This window comes from Podarcis liolepis, assembly GCF_965112155.1.
Source record: "Podarcis liolepis genome assembly, chromosome: 17".
Lineage (NCBI taxonomy): Eukaryota > Metazoa > Chordata > Lepidosauria > Squamata > Lacertidae > Podarcis > Podarcis liolepis.
In genome coordinates this window covers 3,236,950-3,264,834 of record NC_139571.1, presented here as the reverse complement: position 1 = coordinate 3,264,834, position 27,885 = coordinate 3,236,950, and the positions used below count along the sequence as shown (strand labels likewise).

At 48.3% G+C, this 27,885-nt stretch overlaps 2 protein-coding genes across 6 annotated transcripts in view; one reads left to right on the top strand and one right to left on the bottom strand.

Annotated features, from left to right (window-relative positions):
* Positions 1-792: 792 nt before the first annotated feature.
* On the top strand, positions 793-5,565 carry LOC310696821 (caveolin-3-like). Its single transcript, XM_083482863.1, has 2 exons — positions 793-1,047; positions 4,578-5,565. Exons 1-2 carry the CDS (start codon positions 907-909, stop codon positions 4,926-4,928), a joined length of 492 nt encoding a protein of 163 aa, XP_083338989.1. The 5' UTR covers positions 793-906; the 3' UTR covers positions 4,929-5,565.
* ARHGAP4 (Rho GTPase activating protein 4) overlaps positions 5,559-27,885 on the bottom strand; it is a 42,779-nt gene continuing 20,452 nt past the window's right edge. For 2 of the 5 annotated variants that reach the window (XM_083482792.1, XM_083482795.1), the window contains 19 exons: positions 27,540-27,731; positions 25,734-25,862; positions 24,512-24,733; positions 24,332-24,433; positions 21,434-21,628; positions 20,857-20,941; positions 20,058-20,085; positions 19,730-19,817; positions 16,668-16,728; positions 16,399-16,476; positions 14,621-14,755; positions 14,008-14,113; positions 13,669-13,899; positions 13,403-13,479; positions 12,664-12,817; positions 9,795-9,881; positions 9,456-9,611; positions 7,304-7,385; positions 5,559-7,177 (listed from right to left, as the gene is read on the bottom strand). In XM_083482792.1, coding sequence (XP_083338918.1) covers positions 6,953-7,177; positions 7,304-7,385; positions 9,456-9,611; positions 9,795-9,881; positions 12,664-12,817; positions 13,403-13,479; positions 13,669-13,899; positions 14,008-14,113; positions 14,621-14,755; positions 16,399-16,476; positions 16,668-16,728; positions 19,730-19,817; positions 20,058-20,085; positions 20,857-20,941; positions 21,434-21,628; positions 24,332-24,433; positions 24,512-24,733; positions 25,734-25,862; positions 27,540-27,731 — 2,433 coding nt within the window. In that variant the 3' untranslated portion in view covers positions 5,559-6,952. Of the gene's footprint in view, positions 7,178-7,303; positions 7,386-9,455; positions 9,612-9,793; positions 9,882-10,953; positions 12,818-13,402; positions 13,480-13,668; positions 13,900-14,007; positions 14,114-14,620; positions 14,756-16,398; positions 16,477-16,667; positions 16,729-19,506; positions 19,535-19,729; positions 19,818-20,057; positions 20,086-20,856; positions 20,942-21,433; positions 21,629-24,331; positions 24,434-24,511; positions 24,734-25,733; positions 25,863-27,539; positions 27,732-27,885 lie in introns of those variants that run through there. The other 3 variants (XM_083482793.1, XM_083482794.1, XR_014520726.1) reach the window with 3 other exon arrangements.

Sequence of the window (27,885 nt, the reverse complement as noted above, 5' to 3'; positions counted from 1 at the left end):
TTCACTTCTCAAAGGCCAAAGGCCTGGTTGCAGAAGCAAGCAGCTGCTTTGCACCTAAAGATATATAATGATGGTGTCAGCAAGGAGCCACCACAGAAAAGACCCGTCTCGTGGACCTCTCACAGAGGAGGCACACAAAAAAGGGCCTCATATGATGACCTCATATGGGGAGAGTTGGCCCTTGAGATATTGCAATCCTAAGACTTTTAAGGCTTTATAGGTCAAAATCAGCATTTTGAACTGAACCCGGAAACTAACTGGCAGTCAGTGCAGTCAGACCAGGATCAACCTTATGTGCTCAAACCATCCTGTCCAGAGCAGCCAGGCTGCTGAATTCAGCACCAGCTGAAGTTTCTGAACTTTCTTCAGAGGCAGTCCCGTGTTTAATGCAGTGCAGTAATCTAATCTATGGGTCCTCTGTCCTTTAACATTTAATGTGATTAGTTTCCCTGTGCTGTAATCAGGAGCAAAAGAAAAAGGGAGGAGAGATATTTTCCATTTTAACAAGATATAGGTGACCCAGAAATGACAGATACCCTTTAATTTTTTTCTGAAATCCTGGCTGCCACCTGGATAGTTCTTTTCAGCTGGATGGACCCTGGACAGAGACCCTTCATAGCAACATTCTATTGCAATTATTTTATGCTATGAAATAAAAAAGGGATAGAGCCATTAACTATACCATAAACTATACTAAGCCTTACCAAAAAAAACCTCTGCCCTACCCTAGAGGCAGATGCATTCTGGCTTTGAAGCAGACTATTTTCAGAACAGACTCCCCTATCTGTGGATGGCAGTCCAGACGGAGTCAGCAGGTGGGGAGAGGGAGCTCCATCCTGACAGCCAGTGACAACTGGCTGGCGCTCTTCAGAGGGAAAGGAGCTAAGCAGGGAACGGCCTGGAGCCATGGCCCAGCAAGGAGGAGGAAGAGAGGAAGAAGAAGAAGAAGAAGTGACCCTGGGGAAGATAGACTCCCGGGACCCCCTCACCAAAGAGATAGATCTGGTGGAAAGAGACCCCAAGCAGATCAACCAAGAAGTGGTAAAGGTGAGAGCATTCCTATTTTAATGGCAGAAAGAAGTACACTCCTGAGGATGCAAAATGATGAAGTTCCCTTTAGACTGAGAGCAGATGGAGCGAGGAGGTGGGGGGTGGGCAAAGCTTTCAAAAATAGCCCAGCAACAAAAGAGAAAATTCCTTCTGCAGATAGCACCAATGCTCCTTTGCAGTAACTTAAAGAAAGCAGAGTGTGCTCTCTACCCTCCCCCTTACGATATTCATTTGTGCACCAAGCGAGACTTAAAACTTGAGGGATGTGCTTTGTCCCCCACCCACCTCCCCAGAACCCTAAAGTCCACAAGCGGGAGCCGGGTGCAAAAGTTGTGAAGAGAGGGGGAGATTAAGGGACAGTGCTCCTCTGAGGAGCTTGTTTTCAGTGCCAGAATTGAGCTCACAGCCCTTTCAGGCAGAAGATCCATCCCTCCTTTCCTTGGCAAGCTTTCTTCGTTTCACCAGCCTCTCTGGGGTGGGTGGGTGGGTTGCTGCTGTTGTGAAAACAATTGGGACCTACTGTAATACCTGCAGATCCTGATCAACCTTCTGCTCATCTCTGCTATGGCACAAAACTCCCCTTAAAAAAGGGAGAGTGGCATATGTGCCCCACGGAACATACAATCTAAAAGCGCCTTGAGTATTGTGGCAGAAAGGCAGGACTTTAATGTTGTTGTTCATTATATATATATATATATATATATAGAGAGAGAGAGAGAGAGAGAGAGAGCAAGGCAAGAACATAAGAATAGGGATGGGTAGTGATGAGCAGCAAATGCAGTTACTTAGATGAAGAATAGGTCAGTGGCTGTTTAGGGCCAAATGTGGCCCTCGGCTGCTTCCCATTTGGGTCCCAGCACTGACCCACCCTTTCCCTCCTTCTCCTGAGGAGAGACCCAGGCAAAGGTCTCTTTAAAGCCCTTTCTCCTTCCAGTACAAACAGCAGAAGCTCTTCTGCACTCGATCCATGAAGCACTTCACCAACTGAGATACAAACAAAAGCCCAACGTCTGTTGCAATTTGCTACAGGGAAAGAGAGTAGTTTCTCCAAGAATCCTTTCGTCTGTGGGCTCACCCACACTTCCCTTGATCCGAGAGGTTTTTCTTTTGTTCTGCTGCTTTTCCCGGGAAAGCCCACTCTTTACTGCTGAATTGGAACAAACGTCAATCAGGTTACAGCAGTAAAGGGCAGGTTTAGGACCTCAGAGGTGTGGCTGAGCCCTGCGTCTGGGTGGATATGGCCATTGAGCGAATGCTGCTGTCCGTTCAATGCTTATATTTGTTTCAGAACAACGTCCTTGTGGACAGTTAGGGCTGATCCATACTTCCTCTTGTGCCGCTGCTTTCCCCTGCTCTTTAGCACTCAATTGGAGCAAAAGGAAGCTTGGGTTTTCTGCGGATTGCCATTTGCTCCGATTTAGAGTGGCTTTCCCTGGGAAAGGTGCAGGACAACCACCCAGACCCATTGCTTTCTCGGCACAGGACAAGCCGAAGTGTGGATGAGCCCTTAGTCGCCAAGGGATGGCTTTGGGGCAGCTGGAGTGAAGATGGCACGGCAGGGGAGGAAGAGTCAGCTAGGTCTTCGCAGAAAAGGTTGGGCTGTGAAAAGGATTTGAAGAGGGAGGGAGAAAGAGGTAGGAGGCAGTTTGTGGCCTAAGGGCAGTGAGAGAAAATGGCCAATGTACTGGACCTCTCACCAAGCCGGAAACAGAACGCAGATGCCTTAGCTGACACCCTCACTGCATTTATTTCAAAGACATGAGCCTCAGGTGCAGGACTGCAAAGCTACCTACAGCTAAAATTTCCATAAACACGAAATAATGTTTTTGTGGAATAGAATTAAAACAGGAGAGTGAATGGGAGATCTCAAAGGCAGCTGGAACAGTCCTTCAGCCCATAGTGGCAGTCGCTTCCTCCTAGTTCATCTTTAGAAAGAATTGGTCACCACCAAAAAATTCAGAGTGGTGGCTATTTCTGTAACTCAGACCCACATCCGCGTTCATTTCTCCCAAGCACCAGAGGCTCATGGGAGTTCACAGGTAGGAACTGGCAATTGGTGGCCAGGATTGTTCTGGGCAGTGCTTTTCTTCTAGAAAAAAGAGGTGCCAGGACTGCATACCTTTGAGTACCTCCAGAAAAAAGCACTGCTTTGCAGGGAAAACCATGTGCTTTAATGTGTGGTGTGCACTGACAAGGACATGGTCAGTAATGCTGTGGGTTCATGAATTTTACTAGCCCATGTATAGCCTGGAAAAGAGAAGGAAGCAATCTCTTTCCATATGCAAGTGCTTCCAGTCTTACAGGTCACCTCATGGCAATTCTCACTCCCCATAGGTGACCAGGTAAGTGGTGTGGTGTTTTTTTATTGTACTGCCCAAGGCTCCAAGCTGTGTGTGTTTGTGTGTGTGTGTGTCTGTTCATTCCAGCTGCAGTGGGGAAGCAAAGCCTCCTCTCTCTGTGTTCCATGTTTGGCCCTCAGAAGTAGATCTGGATGCAATTCTCTTTTTAGCTTTATGACTCTGTCAACGGGTGGTTATCCCACCGTTCAAGGAAGCTAACAAGGCTATAAAAAGGACAGATTGGAAAGAAGAAGAAAGAAAATGGCACTGGAAGGATAATGCTCATGTTTAATCCACTTAATGCTGATCACGTTGCTCTACATTTGGGAAGTCTGCTCTCATCTCTTTACATTTTAATCTGACTTTTGCTCAGGATTTAAAATACAGTCATACCTTGGATCCCGAACGCCTTGGTACTCAAACGTTTTGACTCCTGAACGCCACAAACCGGGAAGTGAGTGTTCTGGTTAGCGAACGTTCTTTGGAACCCCAACGTCCAACCGGCCTTCTGATTGGCTGCAGGAGCTTCCTGCAGCCAATTAGAAGCTGCGCTTTGGTTTCCGAATGTTTTGAAAGTCAATCGGATTTCTGGAACGGATTCCGTTCAGCTTCCAAGGTACAATTGCACACCAACCCTGCCCTTCTTGGCAGAACCTGGACAGCTCCCAACCATTAAAAGCAGTCTGTAAATTCACACTTTCTCTAATCTAGGATGCATAGTTGGCCACTTGTCGGGGGGGGGGGGGGAGGCAGCTTCCTGTGTGGAACAGCTTGGAGTACTGAAGCAGCTGGGATGGGAGGTTGCGTAACCCTATCCTGACGACTGCAACTCCCCACATAGGGTAGAAGACAAATGTCTGTGAGGGTGAGCACAGGCTTAGAGCTTCACCAAGAGGAACAACGGCTTTGGGGAGGGGATTTTCAGCAAGCACCGTCTCTTGCTGTCTCTCTGCTCATAGCCATTCCATACCAGAAGCTGCTTTGGCCTGGCCATTTTGTGACATGCAGCTGTGTGAAATGTCTAGCTAAGGGCAAAGAGCACTCATCCATCACACGCTAGGACCCAGATGTGCAAGGCTGGTTGCAGCTCCCCCAGAGGCAGAGATGCTCAACAAGACTTTCTAAAATTCATATCCTGGTTAAAATTAAGCCCTGCCTGACTCATGGCTTTTTTCCCTACTTTGTCAGGTGGACTTTGAAGATGTGATTGCTGAGCCAGAGGGCACGCACAGTTTTGACGGGGTGTGGAAGGCGAGCAACACCACTTTTACTGTCAGCAAGTACTGGTGTTACCGGATTCTGTCGGGGGCCCTGGGCGTACCCCTCGCCCTGCTCTGGGGCTTCCTCTTTGCCTGCATTTCCTTCTGCCACATCTGGGGAGCCATGCCTTGCATCAAGAGCTACTTTATAGAGGTGCAGTGCTGTGGGCGCTGCTATGCCCTCTGCATACGCACCTTCTGCGACCCGCTCTTCGAAGCTGTGGGGAAGGTCTGCGGTGACCTCCGAGTGGCCCTGCGCAAGGAACGTGCCAAGGACTGAGGCTCTGTTTGGGACCAGGACAGGACTCCGGGGTTTGCCTTCCTCCAGCTAGAGGCCTGATCTAGGTGGGAGCTTCCGGCTGGTGGAGCTATTCCTCTAATTCCCTGTCCTCCACATGCCAAGACAAAGTGGTGGTCTGGAATGGGAAATCCAAATAATAGCCCCTAAACACACACACACGACAGAAACCTCATCAATTAGGCTGGCATGGCAGGCGTTCTGAGTAGGATATGCCCTATGGGTCATGCATCTGTCTATTTCTGCCCCCACGAAGCAGCCCTCTGTCTCACAGTGTGCCGCAGTATGAATTCCTTTGTGTACAGAATTAAAGCATCATGTCTCATGTTGTGATTAGCTCCATCCTCTCCTAGGACCGACAGTCACAAGACATAAGGTTTCATCCATCTATTCTCTCGTCCCTTTGAAGCTGCGGTGTGCCGTCAGGGACAGCCTTTCAACACTTCTTTTTCCAAACAGGGGAAACAGCAGCACTGTGGCAACTGCACAGTTACAAAAACCCAAGTTCAGCCACTAGTGTCAATTCCTGCTTTGAAAAGAAAGGTGACTATTTTCCTTTTGTTAAAAGAAACAAAAACAAAATTGCATTGTATTAAAATAAAGCCCAAGAGATCCTTCAGTGCCGTGTTTATTCCATAAAAAAATTCCGACTGGAGGGTGCTATCTGCGGAGAGTTTACAAATCCAGTTTATTGCAAGAGACAGCAGGGGGAGATCACAGTACAGAATTGTTTCTGGTAATGGAGAAGAGAATCAATACCAGGGCTGTGTGTATGCTGTGATTCTGTGAGAGAACCAAAAAGGCACAGGATGTGGTACTGGGCACCAAATTCCACTTCCTGAGAATCTCAGCTGTATTTTTTAATAAAAAAAATATTAAAGCAGGTTTCTAGCCTTAATGGCTGCAAAGATATGCTTGAAAGTGTGTGGTCCAAAGCCTGTTGATATTTTAGAAGCCACAGGAGTGGCTTAGTAAGATTTCCATGGGGTGGAATCTCAGAGCGCTGTACGGATGCTTCCCCCTCTTTTTGACTAGCCCAAGCAGAATAAGTTATGAAAGAGACTCCACGCAAGTTTGCTTGATTTGCATAATTTATACAGGTTGAAGAATTCAGCTTTTCTTGGCACAGAATTTTAAAGCCTAGAGTTACACACAGCCCTGATTAATACTGAGCAGCTCAGACTTTTTATTTTAAAAAAGGAGAGAGAGGAACAAAGTAGACCTTCCTTGAATGCAAGGGAAACATTGGCACATGGATGCGCTCCCCCAACTATGTCCCCTTACTTATTGCCCCAATGTAAAAGGGTGATGCGCACAGGGATGAGGTTGCACCGGGGACAGCGGGGGGGGGGGGAGAGTTTTACAAATCCAGACAAATGTGAGAAGCACCAAGGGATACATTTCGGGGTTTGGGAAGCGAGGGAAGAAGAGAACACAGCTGGCCAGGGCTTGTGTGAATCATGTCAGGAACAGAACACACATACAAGAGAGAGAATCCTCCTTTTCAACCCCTTGCATTGTAACCCACACTAGTCACTATTAGCCCCCCCACCCCACCCGCCCTTAGCCAAGAACAGATCCAAAGGAATCCTGGTCCCCCACCTCACCACTTTCACATGCAAATCCAAGTGCAAACCATGGGTAGCAGAGGAGAGGCGGAACGGGTGGGGGCAGACAGTCCTAAAAGTTGCCATATGTTTAAAGCAGCTCCCCACCCCCACCCCCGACACACCCCCACCCGAATCCACAACATTAAAACTTCCAGACTCGCCTCCAGGGTGCACAAGGACACTGGATAGCAATTTCCGCTTAACGCATTTGGCTTGAAATTAAACTCCCATAAAAATCAGATCGCCACCCTCCCAAATTGTTTTGTAACAGGAGAGAGAGAGAGACACTCACACATCTGCCCTGAGTTGGTATTCAGAAGATGAATGGGAAGGGGAAGATTATCACAGTATTGGGCAAGACATGTTGGGGACACTCCCCCCCACCCCAAGTCTGGCTCACTCTCCGTTCCCAGAGGATTTGAAGACCCCTCTGCCCCGCAGGAGCACCCTGTTCGAAGAGACCGTTTTGGCAGGGATGGCTCCCTTCTTGCCAGCGGGGGTGCCCTTTGGGGGCTCTGGCTGCTCAGGGTGGGTGAGGGCATCGTCAGCCCCCATGTGCTTCAAGCCAGAGGTTTTTCCAAGAAGTTCCTTGAACACAGAATCCATATTTCTGGCAACCTCCTGAAAATTGAGAAATAGAGAAAAAGACTGGTGAGGGAGCAGGGCAGGTGGGGGAGGGGGAGAGGAACTGCAGAGGCAGCAGAAATGTTCTATGAGGAGAAAGAGAGAAAATGATTGGCACTTTACCTTATCTATTTCCACCCGTTTCTCCATCGGCCCCTGCCTCTCTGAGCTGTTGACTCCCCAGGGCCGTGGGCTAACTTCTGGCCTGGGGCAGAGCAAACGGAACAGAAGAGAGTATTAAATTTAAGACCTCCTATTGTCCCCAACTGCATCATCAGGATTCTAGTCCACATAGTTAAATCTCTGCACTTCTCTGCTTGCCTCTCAGCTATGTTGTTCTGCGCTTCTGTTTCCCAGAGTGATGGGAAGTTATGGGCAGGGTCACAGGGCACATTTCCTTGGGGGAAGAGTATGCTAGAGACTTAAGGTGCCTTTGCATTTTGCACATTACTTCTCTAACCACAATGACAAGTGTAAGAGAGAGGAAGAGAGAGAGAGAGAGAGAGAGGGAGTGCAAGCACTATCAGGCTACACACACTATAAATCTATGGAGGGACATTCCTTATCTTTGTGCAATACAGGAACAGATTAACAGAGGTAAGATGCCTTTACTTCTATTCTGGATCACTGTTCCATACAAACTCAAATACTGCCGACCTCCTTTGCTTTTTTCCTGACACTGCTCTGACAAGGCTTATGATGTCTGTACCAGCATTCCTTATGTTTTCAGCAAGCTGTTTCTCTTCAGCATAAAACTCACTTTGCTAAATTCTCCCTGATCTTTCCAGCATCATCTTACCTGCACCTCTGCTGCTCATTTGATTCTTCTTTCCCTACTAATGGATCCCTATGGCTGGATCCGCTCAAGCAGTGGCAGAATGAGATGGCAGAATGGACTGTTCCATTTCAATCTGCCTACAGAGGAAAACCATTTTTGAACGCTCTCCCATATATATATATTAGATTTCGACTTGCAGTGAGCTTTGTTGTTTTTTAGTGTAAGGAAGCATTCATGGGGCAGCGACACAGCTCAGTGGCAGAGCAGCTGCTTTGCATGCAATTCCCGGTGCAATCCTCAGCATCGCCAGGGATCCTGCAATGCTTCTGCCGGTCAGTGTAGCCAATACTGAACTCGATGGACCAGTGGTGTTCCTTGTTATAAGCCTTCTTCCTATGTTTGATTCTAGCATGAGAATCTCATGCCTACGGTCACTTTACCACTCCAAGACTCTGCCACCTCACCTGCTGCATAGGTTGTAGATCTAACCAAAGGCCCGACTATTACATTGCCAGAGTGGTGGAGTCACTTCTGCATGGCCAGATCCCAGGCCACTCTGGTATCATCAATGCAGTCTGAGCAGAGGTTCAAAAGAGAGTTCGGATGGCCATCTATCAGGGATTCTTTAGTGGCAATTCTGGCATTGCAGGAAGCTAGACTAGGTGAGCCTCAGGTCCCATCCAGCTCTACAATTCTATGATTCTAATGAGAAGCAACCCACCTACTTCTCTTCTGCCCTGGGCAAGGGCTTCCCATGGACCTTACTAGAGCAGCCTCACACACTGCTCTGATGCCCTGAGCACACCCAGCTGAAGGAGGACAGACAGACAGCAGTTTAATTCTTTATTACAAATCATGAACTTGTGGTATCTCCTAAGGTGCACCAAACACTCACGTACGCTTCTGGTGGCTAAGCAGCTGGCATCCCCTCCCCAGGCTAGTGCTCCAAGCTGTTGAGCAGAATGGTGGCCACATCTCCACCCAAACTTAGGTACTCTTGCCTGACAGGATGTGTGCAAACAGCCTGCGGCTTCTCCTACATGGATGTTGCCACTGTGCCTGCCTCTTCGAACCCCTCCTGGTCCTTGGAGACAGCAGGGAAGAAGATGGAGGGGATTGGGGATTCTACCAGCCACCTCTCTCAGGAACTGTCTCTTCCTCTGCTCCTGGCGTGTTCTGCACCTCCTCCCCTGTCTCCAACTGCTCAGCCTCTTCCCCTTCCTCCAGCCCCGACTCCTGCTGCCTCGTGGGAGGCACAAAAGCCCACAAATGGCTGAGCCCTCCCCCTGCCTCTGCTACACACTCCTCAGAGCCCTGCCAGTCCCTGACATCTGGTAATACAAGAGTCATAGAATTGTAGAGTTGGAAGGTTCAGCCCCTGCAATGCAGGAATCTCAACTAGATCATACATGGAGAGATGGCTATCCATCTAACGTACATTTGCAACCACGGGGAATTTCTCCCACCTACCCATGCTTTCTTCTTCATTGCTCTCACCTTTCAGTTGGGTGAAAGGTCCTGGAGTGGGCAGGCTGCAGGAGGGGGAAGGACAGGCGGCCCCCATCCATGAAGGGCGATGCCAGCTTGCGGATGGGGCTGCTCCCTCCACCACGCTGGCGACCCCCACCACCCGCATCCGAATTCATCCGCAGCCTGGGAAAGAGAGAGAAAGAGCATCTGCTTATAAGACGGGTCCAGCCCCAAGGTGCCCAGGCACAGCCATCTCTGGGGTGGAATGCAACCGTTCCTACAGGTGCCGTCATCCTCCACCACGCAGCCAGCGCTGAGATGCTGCCACTTCCTGGGAAGAGGTCTGTCTGCCACACCTTCTCCTACCTGCTGGCGGGTTCAGGGAGCGGCTCATCCACAGAGGGTCCCGTGTCAATCTCTAACCTGGAACTCCGGGGGCTAGATTGTTTCTCGCTGCCAGGGTAAGCGACAGGGGGAAATAGAAACTTGTTAAAAAAAGCCGGTGGGAGGATTTTTCCTCCCGAGCTAGCCTACGGTGCTTCCCCACAGTCACCTTTCTAGAGGTCCTCAGAGCACAGCCACAGTGGGGAGCTGCAAACACTAACTTTGCTTAGCCCACCCACGAGGAACAGGGAGTCCTGAAGTAACTATTCAGCACAGAGGGGCATCTACCCAGCACTCCCACTGCTGTAAGGACCCTGCCCTTTTATTTTTCTTAAAACAAACAAGCTTCTGACACAGCATACACATCATATATTTAAAGCCCATTGCTTCCTGCAAAGAATCATGGGAACTGTAGTTTACCCTGCCAACAGCCACAATTCCCAATAGCCTTAACAAACTACAGTTCCCACGATTATTTGGAGGAAATTGTGCACTTTCCATGTCTGTTGTGTATGCACCCTAAGTCTCTAGTCCTCATTATGGCACATAAATCTTGGAAATAAAAGGTCACTATATAGGAGCATCATGGGGCACCTGTTTCCAGTACCTTTGTGACTCTCTGTTGCCCATTAGTCCTCCTGAATCTTGGTCTACACATGCAGCTGAGTGCTGGTGCTTACCTTCAAAGCCCCACATGGCTTGGGACCTGGAAACTTGAGGGATTGCCTTCTCTCACATCAAGCAGCCTCAGAGGTTATGTATCAGGTAAACCCACCAAGGGCCCCTGAGGAGAGCATCTTTTTCGTAGCAGCATCTCACTGGTGGAATTCTCACCCCAGGGAGGCTCGCCTGGTGCCTGCACTAATATATTTCTATATCAAACCCCTTTATGCTTTTACCAGGCTTTTAACCTCCAATCTATTTCTCCTCCTTGATCCCTGGGCCACGAACATATTAAGCACTGCTTTTCAGTGTTTCTGTTAGTTGATCTACCCAGGAAATTTATGATTTAAGGGCAGTATACTTTTTAAATAAATAGAGGCAGCAGAATAAGGGCCCTAGAGTCCCAGTGTGGTAGATTGGATTGTGCTTCTTCAGGCTGCAAATGGAGGAACTTGCCTTTTAAAAAACATTCTCTCACATAAAAGAACTCCATGCACGTGAAAATCTAGGACCGCAGGCAGAAAAGTTCTAGCTCAGCCTTCTGTGTTAGTTTTCTACTTGCAATCTCTTCTTCTTCCTCTTCCTCTTCTTCTTCTTCTTCTTCATGTCATTTCCCACCCCCAGCCTGAACCAATGCAGCCCAATCTGCCACCTAAGGACTCTATGACCTCAGGCTCCTGCATGCCTAGGGCAGGCACAGCACCATCACAGAACATCACAGCTCTTCAGCTCTGTAAAAGGCTGCTTCTTGGAACAAGGTCAAAAGGTTCCTTAAAGAGACAGGCACATTTTAACTCACAACTGCACTTGTGGGTTCTGGGCAAAATGCAGAACTCCGATGATACAGAGAGGAGAATGCAACCCAGCTCCCACTCACCCGCAAAGTAATCAAAGGAAATCCATATCAGCCTTAATTGGGCTGAGGGAAGCCACAGACCCTTTTCCTTCCCCACAGGCTGCGGTTATTGGTCAGTGGTAAACGTGGCCTGTCTTGTAAATAGCTCCTTTCTATTCTGCAGTTGAGTCCAGGCATGGCTTCAGTGCTGCAGGGGAGGCCCTGCGTAGTCCCGCTGAGACGACTCATACGTTTTGCGCCACTTCTCATCCCACAAGTGACCCACAGGAACCCGCATACTGTGGTCCAGCATATTAGCTAGTGACTGGCAGCCTGCTTGTGTGGCTTCAGCCGTTCTTTGTCAAAAGCAGTAAAAAGAGCCACCTCAGCAAAGGAAAGTGTTTCCCTTCCAAAACAGGAAAGCATTTACAAGGTGTCACAACCAGCTGCCTGGAACAATGAGGAGCTGTATATATAGTAGGACAGCCCCAAAGAAACGATAAAGACGAAGGGTGTGGTAATAGGACAGTTGATGGTGCCAGAGATTTCCATAAACTTCTTTTGGCAAACCCGCCCCCAAGAGGGAGGGAATGAACCCTTCTTCCAAATAAGACAAGTGAACTGCAGTTGCTGGGGGGCATCAACAACAGCCCAAGAGTGGAGACACTCCAACATTCAGGCAGGACGCCATTCATGCAATTAGCAAGTGGCTTTTTACAAAGTAAATTGCAGTCAAAGGGGAGAGGAATCCAGAATGTGGCATATTAGGCGGGGGGGGCAGGGATGTAGCTTTAGTTCTTTGCCCCCCAGCCACATCCCTCATCTCGACCAGGCCCCGCATGGCTTCTACTGGCTTTTGAGAAGGAGCTCCTCCCTTGCGTTCCCAGTGTCAACAGCATAGGAACACAGGGGAGCTGCCTCTTAATGAATCAGACCAAAGGTCCACCTCAGTCAGTATTGTCTACATGGACTGACCGCCGCTGTCTAGATTACAGACATGGTTCTCTTCTGGGTGGGACCTGGAGAGACCAGGGATCCAACCAGGTTCTTTCTGCATGCAAAGTTCTGTCACTGAGCTACCATATCTATATAGTGATATGAACTGGGGCTGCAGTGGGAGATGAAGGGTTAGGGACCCACTAGCACTCAACCCAGGGAGTGCACTCATCCAGTGCTTTGGTTGATTAGCAGAGGGGACTTTGGGAAGACTTCACCCCCAGCTACCTTGATGCTTCCACTTCTCCAGCTTATTTCATTAAACCTAGCTTAACAGTTTAGGAGTAAGTAACTCTCTTCACACGGGCCAATTGCCACTCTCTTCCCCAGGTCTTCCCTTCAAGGTGTGCCACTCACCTGTCAGGCAGGACAATGGGAGGCACTAGTCCCCGGTTGTTGCCACGCTCACCTCGCCGCCAGCCAACTGGGCCCACTCGCTGTGGCGTAAAGCGCTCCTCATGTTGAACCGCAGAAACAGAGCGAGGCACCGTCTCGGACTGGGAGTCACACTCTGGGAGGGCAAGAAGGCACAAGACCAGAAGCTGGACATATTCTCAATTTGGGTCTGGGCAAGATGTTTCTGCAGATCCCAAAAGGAAACATGGTGGCTTAAACGGAGGACTGAGGGCTTTTCCCAAGGACCTCGCCCACCTCAGCGTAGTTGTCAGTTGCTTGTGATAGATGCCAAGGCAAAGCCTGAGCTAGACTATGACCCCAGAGAATTCTTGGTGACAAAGCAGATCTAGCCAGTTTTGGTACTTGCGTGTCCATAAAAAAAGAGGGGGCATCCATAACACATTATTAAACAGGAGGTCAAATATTATTTCAAGTGGCTTCTGAAATGGCCATTGTTATTTTATGGGTTGGAATAATGTATACTGTAGGGGTGCTCACCTAATATTATTGTGACAACCTGGAGGTGGGCTGGTCACTGTATGTATCAGTACTCTCTGTGGGTGCATTTGTGACCCAGGCCAAGTCCTTCCAGTAGCGCTGCCTTCAGTAACTGGGATGATGGACAGATTTGGTCCTGCCACCTGGGCTGCAATCTGGGGCATATGGTAACCCCAGCTGCACATAACTCCCCACCACTCACCATCCTCGCTAGCTGGTGTTTCGGGGGTCCCCTCCGTCTCAGGCTCCTCTGCTGTGGCCTCCAGTGGCAACACATCACTGTCAGCAAGAAGGAGGGAAATAAGAGAGTGTCACAGTAACCATTTCCTTGCAGGGGTCTTTCCAGTGGGACGGAGGAATGAGCATTACCAGCTGCTCTGAACCACATGCAAATTTCTCACACACACAACAACGCCTCACTGCTCCTTTGCTCACAGCGCCCACCCTCTCCCCATTGCCCCTTCATACCAGTACTCCTCCTCAGCCAGGGCCATGACCTTCTCATACTGGGGTCCGGGCAGTTGGCTGGTCGCAGGGAAGATGGCCTCGTGATGCACGATCAGGCACTTCACCACCTCGTTGATGTGGGGCTGCACCGACACAGCGTCCTGGCCTGCAGGGACGGTCACCAAGGTAGGGCCAAAGCACACAGCTAGGTTGTGGGGATCCATCATGTTCTCATCGCTATAGTGAGACAGGCTGAGGGAGGAAGAAGGTGTGTGTTACAGGGGAGGGGCCTCCTAGCCCGAGGGAGCGCTCTCTCTCTCTCGCCGTCTCCATCTGGCCACCCAGCACCTGGATACTCACTGGTTGAGGAAAGCAAAGAGGTACCGCAGGACCACCAACACAGCAGGGGGGAGCTGGGAAAGGAGAGCCCGGAGGTGGGAGATGCGCTCGGCCGAAGATTCGAGCTCTGAGAAGAGACCATCAGAGGGGGCAGCACATATTGGACTTGGATTCACATAAACACAGGCACAGAGAAAGAGGCCAGGAGGTCCCGCACTTGAGTCGGGATTTGTAAGCTTGCTGAGCAAACAAACACACAGCAGAAGTCTCCAGTTCTTGGTCTGCCTCCTCTTGCTTCTTGGTGTGTTATTTGTGCTTTAACCTTCAGAAGTATCTGAAATGTTTCCATGATTAAGTCATGCCATTGTTCCAGCAGCTGAGACCTAGAGGCTTTTCCATTCTGCCCAGCTGAGAGTCTCAGCAGCTCAAAAGCTGCTCCTCTTTCCTTTCCCCTCACTTCCGTTTGTCACTTCTGTACAACACTGTCAACATTGGGGACTATAAGCTGTACTAGGATCGAGTGCGTGTGTGCCATAATGTCAATCCTATGCACGCTAGTTACTATAGGCACTATATATCAACAAACAAACAAGAATAATGAAACAGGGGTCTGCACATCTGCGCACAAACTTACGGGCTGTTGCCAGCAGCTCAGGGACAATGTCACAAGGAAAGAGTGGCTTCTCCAATCCCCGAAAATATAGTTTCAGCACTCCAGCTACGGAATCCAAGTCATGGTGTATGTAGCCTTCTGCCAGTGGGTCCTCGCCTGGTGAAGAGGGAGCAGTCATTACAGCAATCCCTTTCTTAACCTTTTCACATGGTCTCTCATGAGCCCAAAGATCTTTCTCCCATCTTTTTACTTTGGCCTTCAGTGGTTGATGGTACAGTGAGTTCCAGAAACATTGCTATGGTCTAGTTTTGTATGTTTAGGCTGTTCTGAATTATTGTTACATTTGCACTTTTTAAAGTAATATTTTGACGTTTTAAACGACTCTAATTTATATTTTATTCTGTCGTGACATAATTTTGTGAGTACAATTTTTTTCTCTTGAAGAGCGGGATATAAATCTGTTTTTTATGGGCTAATAGCCGTAAATAAAATTAAATAAAAATAAAATAAAATCTGTTTACTGGTCATCTTTGGACCGCTGTGTTGCAGGAGCAAAAGCATTTGGATGCAGGAGAGTGTCTTTACAATCCCTCCTCCTCAGCCATGAAACTTCCTGGATGAACTTGGACAAACTAGCCTCTCCCACCAACCTACCTCAAAGGGCTGTTGTGAGCATAAAGGAAGAAAGAATTGTGCATGGAAATTGTATTGAGATTCCTTTGGGGTATGATAGTTAAAAAGAAAATGCTATAGAAGCAATAAATACATAATTGCGTCAAAGCAGAGTGACTGATTTGGAGAGAAAGGTGGGTGTCTTTCAGAGGAAGCGCCTGCAGAGGAAGTCATCCTAGGGGAAGAGCGATGGATCAGTGCATAGAACCCAGGCTTCATAGGCACATACATGCAAACTCAACTGCTGGAATTTTCATGCAGGGTTGGGAAAGACCCCAGGCTGTTTGAATCCCTGGAGAGCCCCTGCCAGTCAATGTTGACAATAGGGGGGTTGGTGGACCAACAGTTGGACTTGCTATGAGGTAATGTCTTGCATTCCCTTTAGCCTAGAATCACCTCCCACTAATAATCCCATTTATCTGCAGGAAAGCCATGGTGTAAACTTTTACTGTTAGCCACCCAGAGAACCTTAGCTATTCGGCATCATATAAATACTGTAAACAAAATAAATTGAGAACTAGGCAATGAAGAAATGGCCTCCTTGCACTTGCTCCATGGCTCAGGAGCCCAAGCTCCTTTCAGAGCCAGCACACTGACTTCGCTCTTCCCCTGCACATCAGCTACGCCTTCCTCCCTTGGCACAACATCCTTCCAAGGCCTTTCTCCCCTGACTCCTGGCTGCTGTACATCGTCTGCTCATTATTTTGTGCCCCATGGGAAACTGTGACCCCCACCACTGCCCTTTCCCCTCCTTCTGGCAAACTCTCAGGCTCATCAAATTTGCCCCCTACTCCTCTCTCTCCGCTGCACACCTCATCACCTTTCACGGTGGCTCCCCAGGGAGGCTCGCCTGGCGCCTTCATTACATACCTTTAGGCACCAGGCCAAAACATTCCTCTTCCGCCAGGTGTTTGGCCGATTAGCATTCTACAGCTTTTTAAATGTCCTTAGGGACGTGAGGTTATTGGTTTGTCTTTGTTTTATTACGCATTTTGCATGCTCCTTTTGTATTTTGTTTTTGTTGTGAACCACCCTGGAATCTTCAGGTGAAGGGCAGAATACAAACGAGATGATGATGATGATGATGATGATGAAGAAGAAGAAGAAGAAGAAGAAGCCTCACTCACCTTTCTCAAAGGCATTCCGGATCTCTGATACCTGTGCTTGGGACCCTGGCACTCGAAAAATACCTTCATGCTGGAGCCCTGGGGAGAAGAAGAAGAAGAAGACAGGTCGGGGGAGAGAACCCAGTCACATTTCCAGCAAGGAAATTTCCCCTGACTGCTGGGATCCACTCACTGCTCTGCACAAGTTGGAGATCCTTTTGAAACCTGGGAGTCTGGTCCACATCCCCACAGGGAAGCATTTGCTGGGAGGGGAGAGGGGATCAGCTTACCATGGAGATTGATGAAGCGGATGCAGCTCTCCACGACAAGGGGGACAGCCTGGCCTGAGCTCTGGAGTTACGGAAAGGAAAGGAAAATGTCACAGAGCAGCTTCATCACAGAACAACCAGGACTGTGTGGACGCTCCCTTTCCACAGGAGCCCATCAAAAGCATAGAGCGTAATTTGAGGGGCAGAATTCAGCTTCCTGATAATCCCAGCTTTCATTTTTTTAAAAAAAGTTTCCAGCTCTCTTGATTGTGAATATACTTATTTACCATATTAATACAGTAATTACATTTATTTTCTCCCTTGGTCAGTATAGTGTGGAAGGGACATTGCCAGTTCAGCGTTTATCTTAGCCTTGGATTCATTACTTGGCCTTAGGCCAACCACTCTCCAGTCTCAGCCCCCATCCTCAACATGGGAAGAGTAACGCTGACCTACTTTACAGGGCTGATGTTAGGATTACTAGGATAAGAGATAAGAAATGAAATAATGGAAATGCTATATATATGATTATTACTATTGTGAGTATTATTATTATTATTATTATTATTAATTTCCATAGTGTTCAAGCCCTAAACCTATTTCCCAGAGATGCAAAGGCACAAGCAGGTGATCTCTCACCTTCAGCTCTATAAAAAGCAAGGGTTCTCTCTCTCTGTCTTATGTATATATATATATATATATATATATATATAGAGAGAGAGAGAGAGAGAGAGAGAGAGAGACTACCAGCTAGTGCACTGTAGAATCAGACTGCTGGGAAGACCTGGGTTCAAATCCCTCCCCCTACCCTGCCATGATGCTTGGTGGGTCGCCATGGGCCAGTTGCTGTCTCTCAACCTAAGCTGCCTTACAGTGTTGCTGTGAAGGCAAAATGGAAAGCGGAGGAAAGAGAGGAGAGCCACCATGTGCACTACCCTAAGTTTCCTGACAAAAGGGTGGGATTTAAATGCAAATCAGTCCATCAGATTCCTAGTGGCTGGGGCTGGTCTTCAGTGCCTTATGCAGCTCCTTGCCTCCCCAAGGTTAGCAAGACCAGAATGAATTGTCCACAATTTCCCTTCGCCTTCATGACTTCGGTTTTACTTATAGCAGAATTATTATTTTTTTCAGAGCAGTATATACACAGCTCTGACCATGTCCCACCTAGGAAAATGGCTCCACCCTGTCCAGAATATTATTATAAAGCTCCAGGTTATGAATACATACCCACTCCTATTATTGTTATTGTTGTTATGCACCCTACAACAATGAAGAAGCAACTCTTACAGATGTGCAAAAAATAAATGCTAAGCAGGCATAAGTGGAATCTCTCATTTACATGTCATTCCCCTGCGCTGCAAATGAGAGAGACCTCTGAATAATGAGGAAGAGTCTTCACAGTCATGTCGAACTCAAGCTTATTGGCACTGACAAAGCAAAGAACAGTGTTGTGGCCTAGAAATCCCACTAGATGGTGCCAGAGTGAATGCAATTCTCCCTCTAAGGCAGGGGTGATCTGGAGAGGACCAGCGCATGAACCATGGCACAACAGGATGTCAAACATTAACTTCCCTCAGTCCTGTCAGGCCACTTAGGGGTTTCCAAACAAGATACTGGACCACCATGAGGGATAGGAACTTGGTGCCCTTTTTTATTTTTTCACAAGAATAGGTCATGGGGCTGACACGCTATTGTCTGCTCTTTGCATGTGAGATTCAGTCCTGTATACCTGAAGGAGTGTCTCCACCCCCATCGTTCAGCCCGGACACTGAGGTCCAGCTCCGAGGGCCTTCTGGCGGTTCCCTCCCTGCAAGAAGCGAGGTTACAAGGAACCAGGCAGAGGGCCTTCCCTGTTGTGTTTGCTCTCCCTGTGGAACGCCCTCCCAGCAGATGTCAAGGCAATAAACAACTATTTTACTTTTAAAAGGCAACTGAAGGCAGCCCTGTTTAGGGAAGTTTTTAATGTCTGGTGCTGTATTGTTTTTAATATTCAGTTGGAAGCCACCCAGAGTGGCTGGGGTATAAATAATATATTGTTATTAGTATTATTATTATTATTAGTAGTAGTAGTAGTAGTATTATTAAATATTGTTTGCAGGTGTGCATGGGTGGGGTTACGGGTTCAAAGAGCCACAGAGCTGCCCCCACTGTGTGTCTTGCTCCCCTCTTCCTGGTAATGTCTGTGTGAAGAGATGCCCTCATGCTGTGCACTTCTATCCCTGAAGTGATGTCACACATGTTGCACATTGTACATGCTCTCTCAAGCTCACCTCCATGGGAAGGACTTGGCTTTAGGTACCAGAAATCAGAGGTGGAGCTTAGGTAATTTCCCCAAGCCATTCTGAGGGCTGGGGAAAATGTCCCTGACCGTCCTGGCCAGCCTTTCCCACCCGACTAAAGCGCTCTCCCCCCCCCCCCCCGCCGCAATCTGAAGCACACTCTCCTCCTTCCATTTCAGTCAGTGGATTGGAAGGGGCCATCCACTCAGGGTAACATGTGGTTGCAACATGCAGTCGCTATTCATCACAAGCGCAGGCCGAGAGCTCCCTGTTACAAGCAAACAAAGAAGAACAACAAAAGGAGATTGGAAGCAGCATGTGCAAAACACACAAGCAGGGAGGAGTGTCACACACATGCACCCACAGGGATGCAGCTTCACACACCTCGGTGTGCAAAGCATGCACACATGCAAAGGCAGCACTTCATCTTCCCACAAACACTTGTGCACAAGTTACACACAACAAATATGTGCAAGCTCTCTTCACAAAAACTAGCGAAGCATCCTCTCCGTGCCTGTCGCATTGCTGGTCCCCTCTGCTCTGCCTGCCCACCCCTGCCTGCCCACCCCCCAGTCATGTACCTGCTTCCGTGTCTGCAGCCTCCTCCTCCTTGGGGCAGCACGGACAGGAGAGACAGAGTCAGCAAGCACATTACAAGCAGCGGGAGCAGCGGGTGCGACTGGGAAGAGCCAGAGGCAAAAGCAGGGCCAGGGAGGCAGAGAGTTCTTGTACTAGGCAGAGGGCAAGAAAGCGGGGCTAGAAGGAGCTGGGCAGGAGGGCATAGCTCAGGGCAGCAGCCAGTACCTCCAAAAAGGCCTGCAGGTCACCCCCGAAGAGCTTGTGGTGGCAGCACGAGGGCGGGCGGGAACGCCGGACGCGCTGGGACTGTGGCCTAGAACCAAGGTTTGTGTAGGGTGGGGAGGAAGGAAGATGTCAGAGACTCCCCCAGAGCTGGAACTGGACTCCTTCCCATAGTTCTGCTTGGTTCCTCAACCACAGAATACACAGTGGAAGCCTTCACTGCCCCACTGGGCACAGGGGAAGGGGCAACACGCAGAGTGCCCATCTCTCCACCCCCAACACTGCCATGTGAGTATCCACCATTTTCATGACCCCTTCGGTTTCCTTTTACCTGGCCAGTTCTCGGTCCACAGCAGCACCTGGGAGAGCAAGGAAATAGAAGACAGGGAAGTTAGCACCTGGAGTCCTGGATCTCTGTGGCCATATCTAACACCTCAAATTTATGGTGAAGACAAATGTACACAGCTTCAACATGTGATGGAAGCACCTCCACTTGCCATTTACAGCCTGCTCATTATCAGAAAGTGGAATTGCACAGATTGACACAAGAGCTAGCCAATGAAACGAGGCTTCTTCCTCTCCTGCTTTTTTAAGCAAGACTGTGCACAGTGCTGATTGGCCAGCACTTGTTTCAACTATAAAAGCCAAATTCTTCACCTCTTGGAATAGTTTTTATAGTGTTCTAAAACAATGTAAAATCCTAAATAAGTTTAAAATGCTGAATTTAAATGTGCCAGCTGCTAGGAGTTTGAGAAGGGTAAGAGAAACAGGCAGGCTTCCTAAAGTATGATTTGATGCATGCACTGGGTGTGTCTTTGAAATGAGTGGAGGTGAGGGAACAAAGCTCCTCTAAAAAGGCACCTCTGTCTTCACCCTGACGCTGGAATACCTGCAATCACTTTTCCTATAAGAAACCCTGGAGACAGCAGTTTTGTGGGGAGCCTGGAGGATTCTTAGCTCAGATCCTCAGTACTTCACAAACTCTTGGGTTTATTTGCAAGAAAGGCTGGCAATTAAACAGGTATAAAACTACAGATAATTTTTGTACTCCAAGCCACCCCAAATTCCCATGCCTCATCTAGCCCAAGGCTACAGTGCCCAGACTGGCAATCTACTCCCCATGTTCTCACCCTTCTCTATCGCCTCCTTCATCTGGTCATGCTTTGCTTGTAGTTTGGTTTGAATGCTTCGTCCGGAGAGATATTCTTTGAATTTCTGCACAAGAGACACCAAGAAGTCTGTTATCAGAGAAGACAGCAGGGAGACCTCAGGCTCTAAGACAGAAAGAGGGGCTGGGATTACAGCTCTGTCCCTGGGAAGACCTGGAGAAGCCTTCCGGAGGCAAGAGGAAGAGAAAGGGACCTCACTCGGGACAGCCTTGCCATGGCCAACAGGGGCGTAGGTTCTGGTGGCCTAATCAAAAGTGGGGGCGGGGAGAGATCTCCAGAGCAGGATCCACTGCATGACCACAGCTTGGAAAGGTATCTGCTCCCATGTCAAATGCAAGGGGTCCTGTGCTTGGCTCTCTTTTCACTTATGCACCACTTTCCATCACAGAACGTAGTGGTCTGGACTGCATAGGTGGGACTTGCAAGAGGCTGATGAGGAGCCAGGCCCACATTTGGGGTCATGGGGATTCACCTTTAGGACACCATCTATCAAAACGGCTTTGAACGTTCATGGTTCTAAGAATCTTTGGCTGTGTACCATGATGTAGAAGCTCTCCGTCTCCTGCTGGTTGGCCCGGCGCTTTGCCAAGGCCTGCTTCCCACCAGCGTCAGAGCCGGTAGACTTGAGCGACTCCGTTGACTGACAGCCCTGAAAGGCATCCAGTGCTTCTGGCTCCTCCACTGCCAACAGGTCCACCAGGCTTTGCAGGGTGGCCTTCAGAGTCTTGTTTACCTGTGGAAGGAAGCAGAAAACTCTACACTGAGAGCCATTGACAGTGGAAGGTACCTAATGGACTGCTGGCGCTTAACAAAGGGAATGCAATGTTCCCCTTATAATACTAATGAAGGAGCTGGGAGGGAGGATGGAAGGTGAATGATTATCTTTCCCCTGCCCAATAATTGTTCCCTGCAAATGACCCCCAGCTATTCTTTTCTCAAAGGAAAAAAGCATCAAGAAGGAACCAAAACCCAAGTAAAGTCATGGGGGCACCTGAAATTGGCAAATCAGTGGGATCAGGAAGGGCTATACTCCAGTAAATTATTATTATTATTTATTATTATTATTATTATTATTATTATTATTATTATTATTATTATTACTACTACTACTACTACTACTACACCACCCATCTGGCTGGGCTTCCCCAGCCACTCTGGGCGGCTTCCAACAAATGATTAAAAATACATTAAAACATCAGTCATTAAAAACTTCCCTAAACAGGGCTGCCTTCAGATGTCTTCTAAATGTCATATAGCTATTTATTTCTTTAACATCTGATAGGAGGGCTCCCATTTGCTAATCCTCTCCTTTCTTGCTTTAAATTGCTGAGACTTTTAGTTACGATAATATATTCATAAATTTGGCAAACTATAAACTAGCTAACTACTGCATGTGCCTCCCCGCTGCCCTGTTTTATCACAGCAAATGTGGAGTTGGGACCAAACATTTGCCCCCATGCTGCCTACCCAGTAACGTCTTAAGTGACATATTAGTGTACACACACACATCCCCTGGGTCTTGGGTGGTGCAGTCCAGGTTAAGCTCCAGGCTTATTAAATGTGTACATTGCTTCCTGCTAAAAAGGAGCAGGGCTGTAGCAGGCAGAAGGCAGAAAGCAGTGGGCTCAGTTCTCAGCAAATCCCACTGACTACTATGGAATGTGGGACATGGTTCATTCATATGCTCCATATCCTGCTCTATCTGAATAAGATTCATCTCAAATATTGGGGGTGAGGAGGCTTAGTGGCAGAGCACCTGACTTGCATGCAGAATGGCCCAAGGTCAGTCCCCAATGGCGTCTCCAGGCTGGGCTGTGCAAGACCCTGCCTGAAACCCTGGAGAGCCACGGCCTCCTTACAGGAGGTGGATGAGGTCTGACTTGATATAAGGCAGCTTCCTGTGTTCCTAAAATAAAAACCAAAGGGCTTGGATTTTCCTAAATATTCCACAAAGCCCCACAAAGCACCCTATACAGCAGTGATTCTGAGTGTAGTTTGCAGCTGTTAGTACACAGTATTTGCCTAGATGGGTGAGTGACAACCTCCCCCTAGCGCTTCTTCCTCTGACCAGGGACACCCACTGATCTCTGCTGCCATAGAGGAATCAAGAGCAGAGGGGAAGCAAAACAGAAAGTGAGGTCACCAAGGGAGAAGACTCCCCACCCCTTGAAATCCACTGGTGCCTGCACAGACGTTGCTCACTTTCTCCCACACTAATGAGAAACTGCCACTCACTCCAAGAGGAGCACGCTTGGGGGAGGCAAAGCGTTGCATGGCTGGTGAGGGCGAAATCATGAAGCATCCCTGGCTCTCATCCATTCAACCAAACGGAACACCAACTGTGAAATTTCTAGCTATTGACCTGAAGCCACTTCCTTCACCTCACCAAAAAGAAAGGAAATAACCCCAGGACTAGAAAAGCACTAGAAAGCAACATGAAAGGCAGGAAAAGCTGTGTAATACAAAAGGATACCTTTCAGTACTGCATAAAAAAAAAATCAAATACAGTTGGCCCACCAGGGTCTGTTCTGGGGGTCTGCGCACAAAGGCAAAATCATGCAAAATCTGGAACCCCCAAAACTGCCCCCTCCTCCCCCCGTAAGGCAGAGGGAAACTTACTGTACCTTACAGAAAGGAAACCCTGGGATATTCCCAGAGCCCTTGCGATGCCTTCCCAAATATGAGCAAGGGCTCTGGGAGCATCCCAGAGTTTCTTTTCTGACAGATAAATGACCACGCAGAACTGCTTTTTAAAAATGTATATGTGATTTTATATCATTTTATCTAGTTTTATCTAGCTGAGCTTTAAAATTTTGTAATTGGTGTTTTTATCTTGATACGGGTCATTGACCGTAATAAAATGACTTGACTTGACCTTCCCAGAGCCTGGTAAACAAGGAAAACCCACTGGGTGCGCAGGTGGTGGGGAAATAAATAAATGGAGACAGAGGAATATCAAGTCCCCCCCCCATTCATTCATTCATTTATTTCTCCACCCCTTGCAAAAGGTTGTGGTAGTGGGTGTAAAGTGGATGTAAGTTGCAGGCCCTCTGCTTATGGTTCTGTGCTCATTTGCGCTTAGTTTGAGCCAGTACTCAGCCCTGTGGTTTGTCCTTAATGCTTCTGAAGACATGCAGAGTGTTTCCAGATCACTCTGCCACTCTGTCTGAGACTGCTACTCCCCAGCAAGGAATTCAGCCTAAATGTGTTTTCTTTAAAATGTGAAGCCATGATTTAATGTTTTGTCTTTGTGTGGAGGAGCATTCAGTCAGCTGAACCCCAGCCTACAATCTGAAGACACTAGGCCTATGTCTTGCACAATATTAATCCCAGTTCGTCGCCACCAGAATCCATGGCTACCATTTGGAAATTTCTGGGCTCAAGCAAGTCAGAGGAGAAGGGAGGGGGCTTGACTTTGTTCTCTGCTGACACTCACCTCATCTGTCTCCAGGGTGATGGCATTGAGACGGGACTGGAGATGCTGGAAGCGGGAAACTAGTTCATTTCTCAGGGGACCCTCGGCCCGGACCTCAGACACCTGAAGATGGCAAGGAGAGAATAAGTACCAGACAAAAGGGTATGTTCTATAGGGAGCCAGGAATGAGCAGCCCCTTACCTCGTCGCCCTCGTGAGGCTGGTAGTCAAAGCACAGGGGAGGACAGTAAGCTGCAGGGTTTGCCTCCATCAACCTGGACTTGTCCCCCAGCGGGTCCAGGGCATCAATGGCTCCTTCAATGGTGCACAGGCCCTGCTGCCAGGCCGCTTGGGCCCGGGACTCAGCTGCTAGGTAAGTCCTCAGCACTTTGCCCAGGGAAAGGTGGAAGCCAAGGTCAAAACACTGGGAAGAAGGAGACAAAAGAGACACCCTTAAAACCACATTTGCCCTCATCCCTAAAGCGAATTGTCAAATGGGTTGGTCAACTCTGTTTCCGAAATATGTTCCTGTACCTTAAATAGCTGCCTAATGCAGGAAGGACAGCAACATACAGCAGGCACAGCTTTACCTGTCCTGATAGCTCCATGATGAAGGAAAGCTGCACCTGTTGAATTTCTCTATGCTATGCAGCTGTTTACAACCAAAACGTCTTTATCAGAGTCTGATAATATATGTAACATAACACACAATGACATTGATAACACAGTGCAAATTAGGCATTATGCCTGATTTGCAGCACAGGATCTGGAATCTTTTTGGTCTAGCTTTTTTCTTTCTCATGTTCTGAAGGCTAGGAATCCTATAACAGTAGAGGAAGCTGAGATGAACAGAGAAGTCATACCCTTTTACAAGCCTACTCCCCCAGTTTATAACCTGACAGCAAAAACTGCCCGTATATTTTCAGAGGTCCTCCCTCTCTGTAGAACTAGAAACTTGGGCTAGAATTATAAACTGAGAGCTAGAAACTTGGTGCTTTCAAATGAATGAAAATTACTTGCTAAGGTAGCATATCACCTGCTAAAGACACGGCCTTTTCAAGCACACCCGCCAAGTACCCAAAGGGAAGGCATGGCAAAGAAACTGGCGCCTCTTGAAGTCGCTTGACAGTCATACTCCTTTCTCCCTCCACCCTCCCAGGAATCCTGGGAACTGTAGTTCCATGACAGTAGCTGGGCAGCGCTAAGAGAACTCTCAACGTTCTCACCAAATTACAATTCCCATGATCTGACCATGATAGTTGGTATAAAACCAATATGCAGTTGTTATGTGGACATCCCCTTAGTGACGGAAAGAGTAAAAATTTGTCACAACACAGAAATAGCCCAACTAAATGCATGGCACTGATTTTTGTAATGCCAAATTTTATGGTTCTTGCACCAGCTTGGGTGGAGGACGGACTCACGTCTAGCAGGTCAGCAACATCGCGCACATAATAGTTGCTGATGGCAGCATTGGCAGCGTGCAGACTCAACAAGTAGTCGTTCCGGGCCTTGGCACATTTCAGCTTGCTCTCCATGAACTTGGACTGTCTCTGCAGGGGTTAGAATCATAGAATTGTAGAGTTGGAAAGGACCCCCGGAGCCATCGAGTCCAATCTCCTGCGATGCAGGAATTTGTAGGAGACTCAGTTAGGCTCAGACTGCAGCCAGCCCTCCCTCCCACCAGCTCCCACCTTCCCCAGTTAGAAACCCAGTTCCTGTGCAGGCTATGTTCTTTTCTGACAATGGCAGCAATTTCCCCTCATAAGTCTACCTGCTTGCTAGCATCATTCCTATAGCAATAGCTTGACAAACTGTTGAGCTAGATAAAAAGTAGCTTTGCACTATCTTTATTGGTTTAGGTAGACAAGGTGGGGAGGATGCAAGAGACAGATAACTACCTCCTGCTTCAAATTAACCCCTTTAAGATCCTCTCCTCCCCACACCCTAATATCACATAATCTTCCCCAATGGCTGCTGCATGTCACCTAATAGTAATCCTCACTGAGCACAGTAGGACTTGTACTATAAATCTGCTAACCATGGAGGGGAAGGACAAGGAGATACAGATTCATGGCAAAGAGCCACTCATTGATGGATTCATCTCATCTTCTTCTAAAGCCATTCAAGAGGGCGGCCATCACTGCTTCTACAAAGGTTCAGAGTTGCACTGACATCAGAGAATGATTCATTGGTTATCTAAGTGTATTACAGAACTGTGTTTAAGTTGCAGAGCATGTAACCCATGTTATTATCCTTTTAAGATATGGGTTAGATTTTGTATAAAAACAGCCTTGGGAGATGGCCCCAGCCAGTCTGTGCCAAGGAGCATGAGGTCACAGAGCAAGCGTGGGGCCGAAGCAGCTAAATCAGCCAGTCCCCACGGAGAAGGGGCCTGTGGCCTGGAGCTCACTGACTGACATGAGGACTAATGAGCAGGAGTCCGCAAGGGGTGAAGACTTGCTCCACGCTTTCTGCTGTGCCTGTGAAACAGAGAATGAAGATCAGCTACCACCCACCCCCTGCTCTTCTGAGGCACCTTGAAAGAGCTGCAGGGGAAGGATGGGGCTGCTTCCAGGGGTTCCTGGCTTTACGCACTTTTCCTTTTACGTGTGGACCCCTAGGACCAACCATTGCATGAGATGTAAGTTACCTGTGGCCGTGCTATAGATCTTTATTATTATTTTTTAAATTAATTTATTTATTTTATACCCTGCCTTTTCCCCTGGCAGGACTCAAGGTGGCTTTCAAATAAAAATAATAAAAACATATAAACCCCTTTTAATGTGCCAGCAGTCTTAATTTAAAGCTCATCCTGTCTCTGGCATCATCTGACACCGAAGAAGTCTTCTCCACCACAAGCTACCAGGAAATTCCAGAGTGGATTGGTGACAGCGGAAAACAGGAGAAGCACTGGGATCTAGACCTCTGTTGACAAAGGGAAGCCGAGGGAATGGGTGTCCCTAACAGTCCCTCAACATCTCAAAAGGACACATTAGATTTTAAATCTGTTTAAAAGGCAGACAATGAAGCTAAACTATTTAATAAACAGACTGGCCTACATGAGCAATCCTATGCACATTTATTAACTTCCATAACATTAATGGGCTTACTCTAAAGTAAGTGTGCATGGATCTGTAGCCCTCATTCTTAATAGCCAACTGTTACCCCAAGAACCTTCTGGAATATTTAGAGAAAGGCCCCCACCTCCATGAGGCCCCCTCCCCTACCTTTTCCAGCAGCCGCTCCACTTTCTTGAGGGAGGTGCGACGGGGGGCCTTATCCAGCCCTGCCCCACCGGGGGACCCCCCAGGGTCAGAATGCCTCCCGCCACCGCGCTTCTCCTCTTGCCGCTCAGCCTCCCGCAGCTTCGCCTCTGCGTTCAGGCAGTCAAGGCGGTACGTCTGATAAGACTTCATGGCCTGCAGGGACACAGTGGACATCAAAAGCAGGCGGACTCACAGCAGGAATGTCCAGCCAGGAGCCCCAGGTCTGGCCACGCAAGGCAGGCCCCCAACTGCATGCCAGCCCCCTGTGCAGCCAAGAGTCTTTGGAGCAGACGCAGACCAGGGGCAG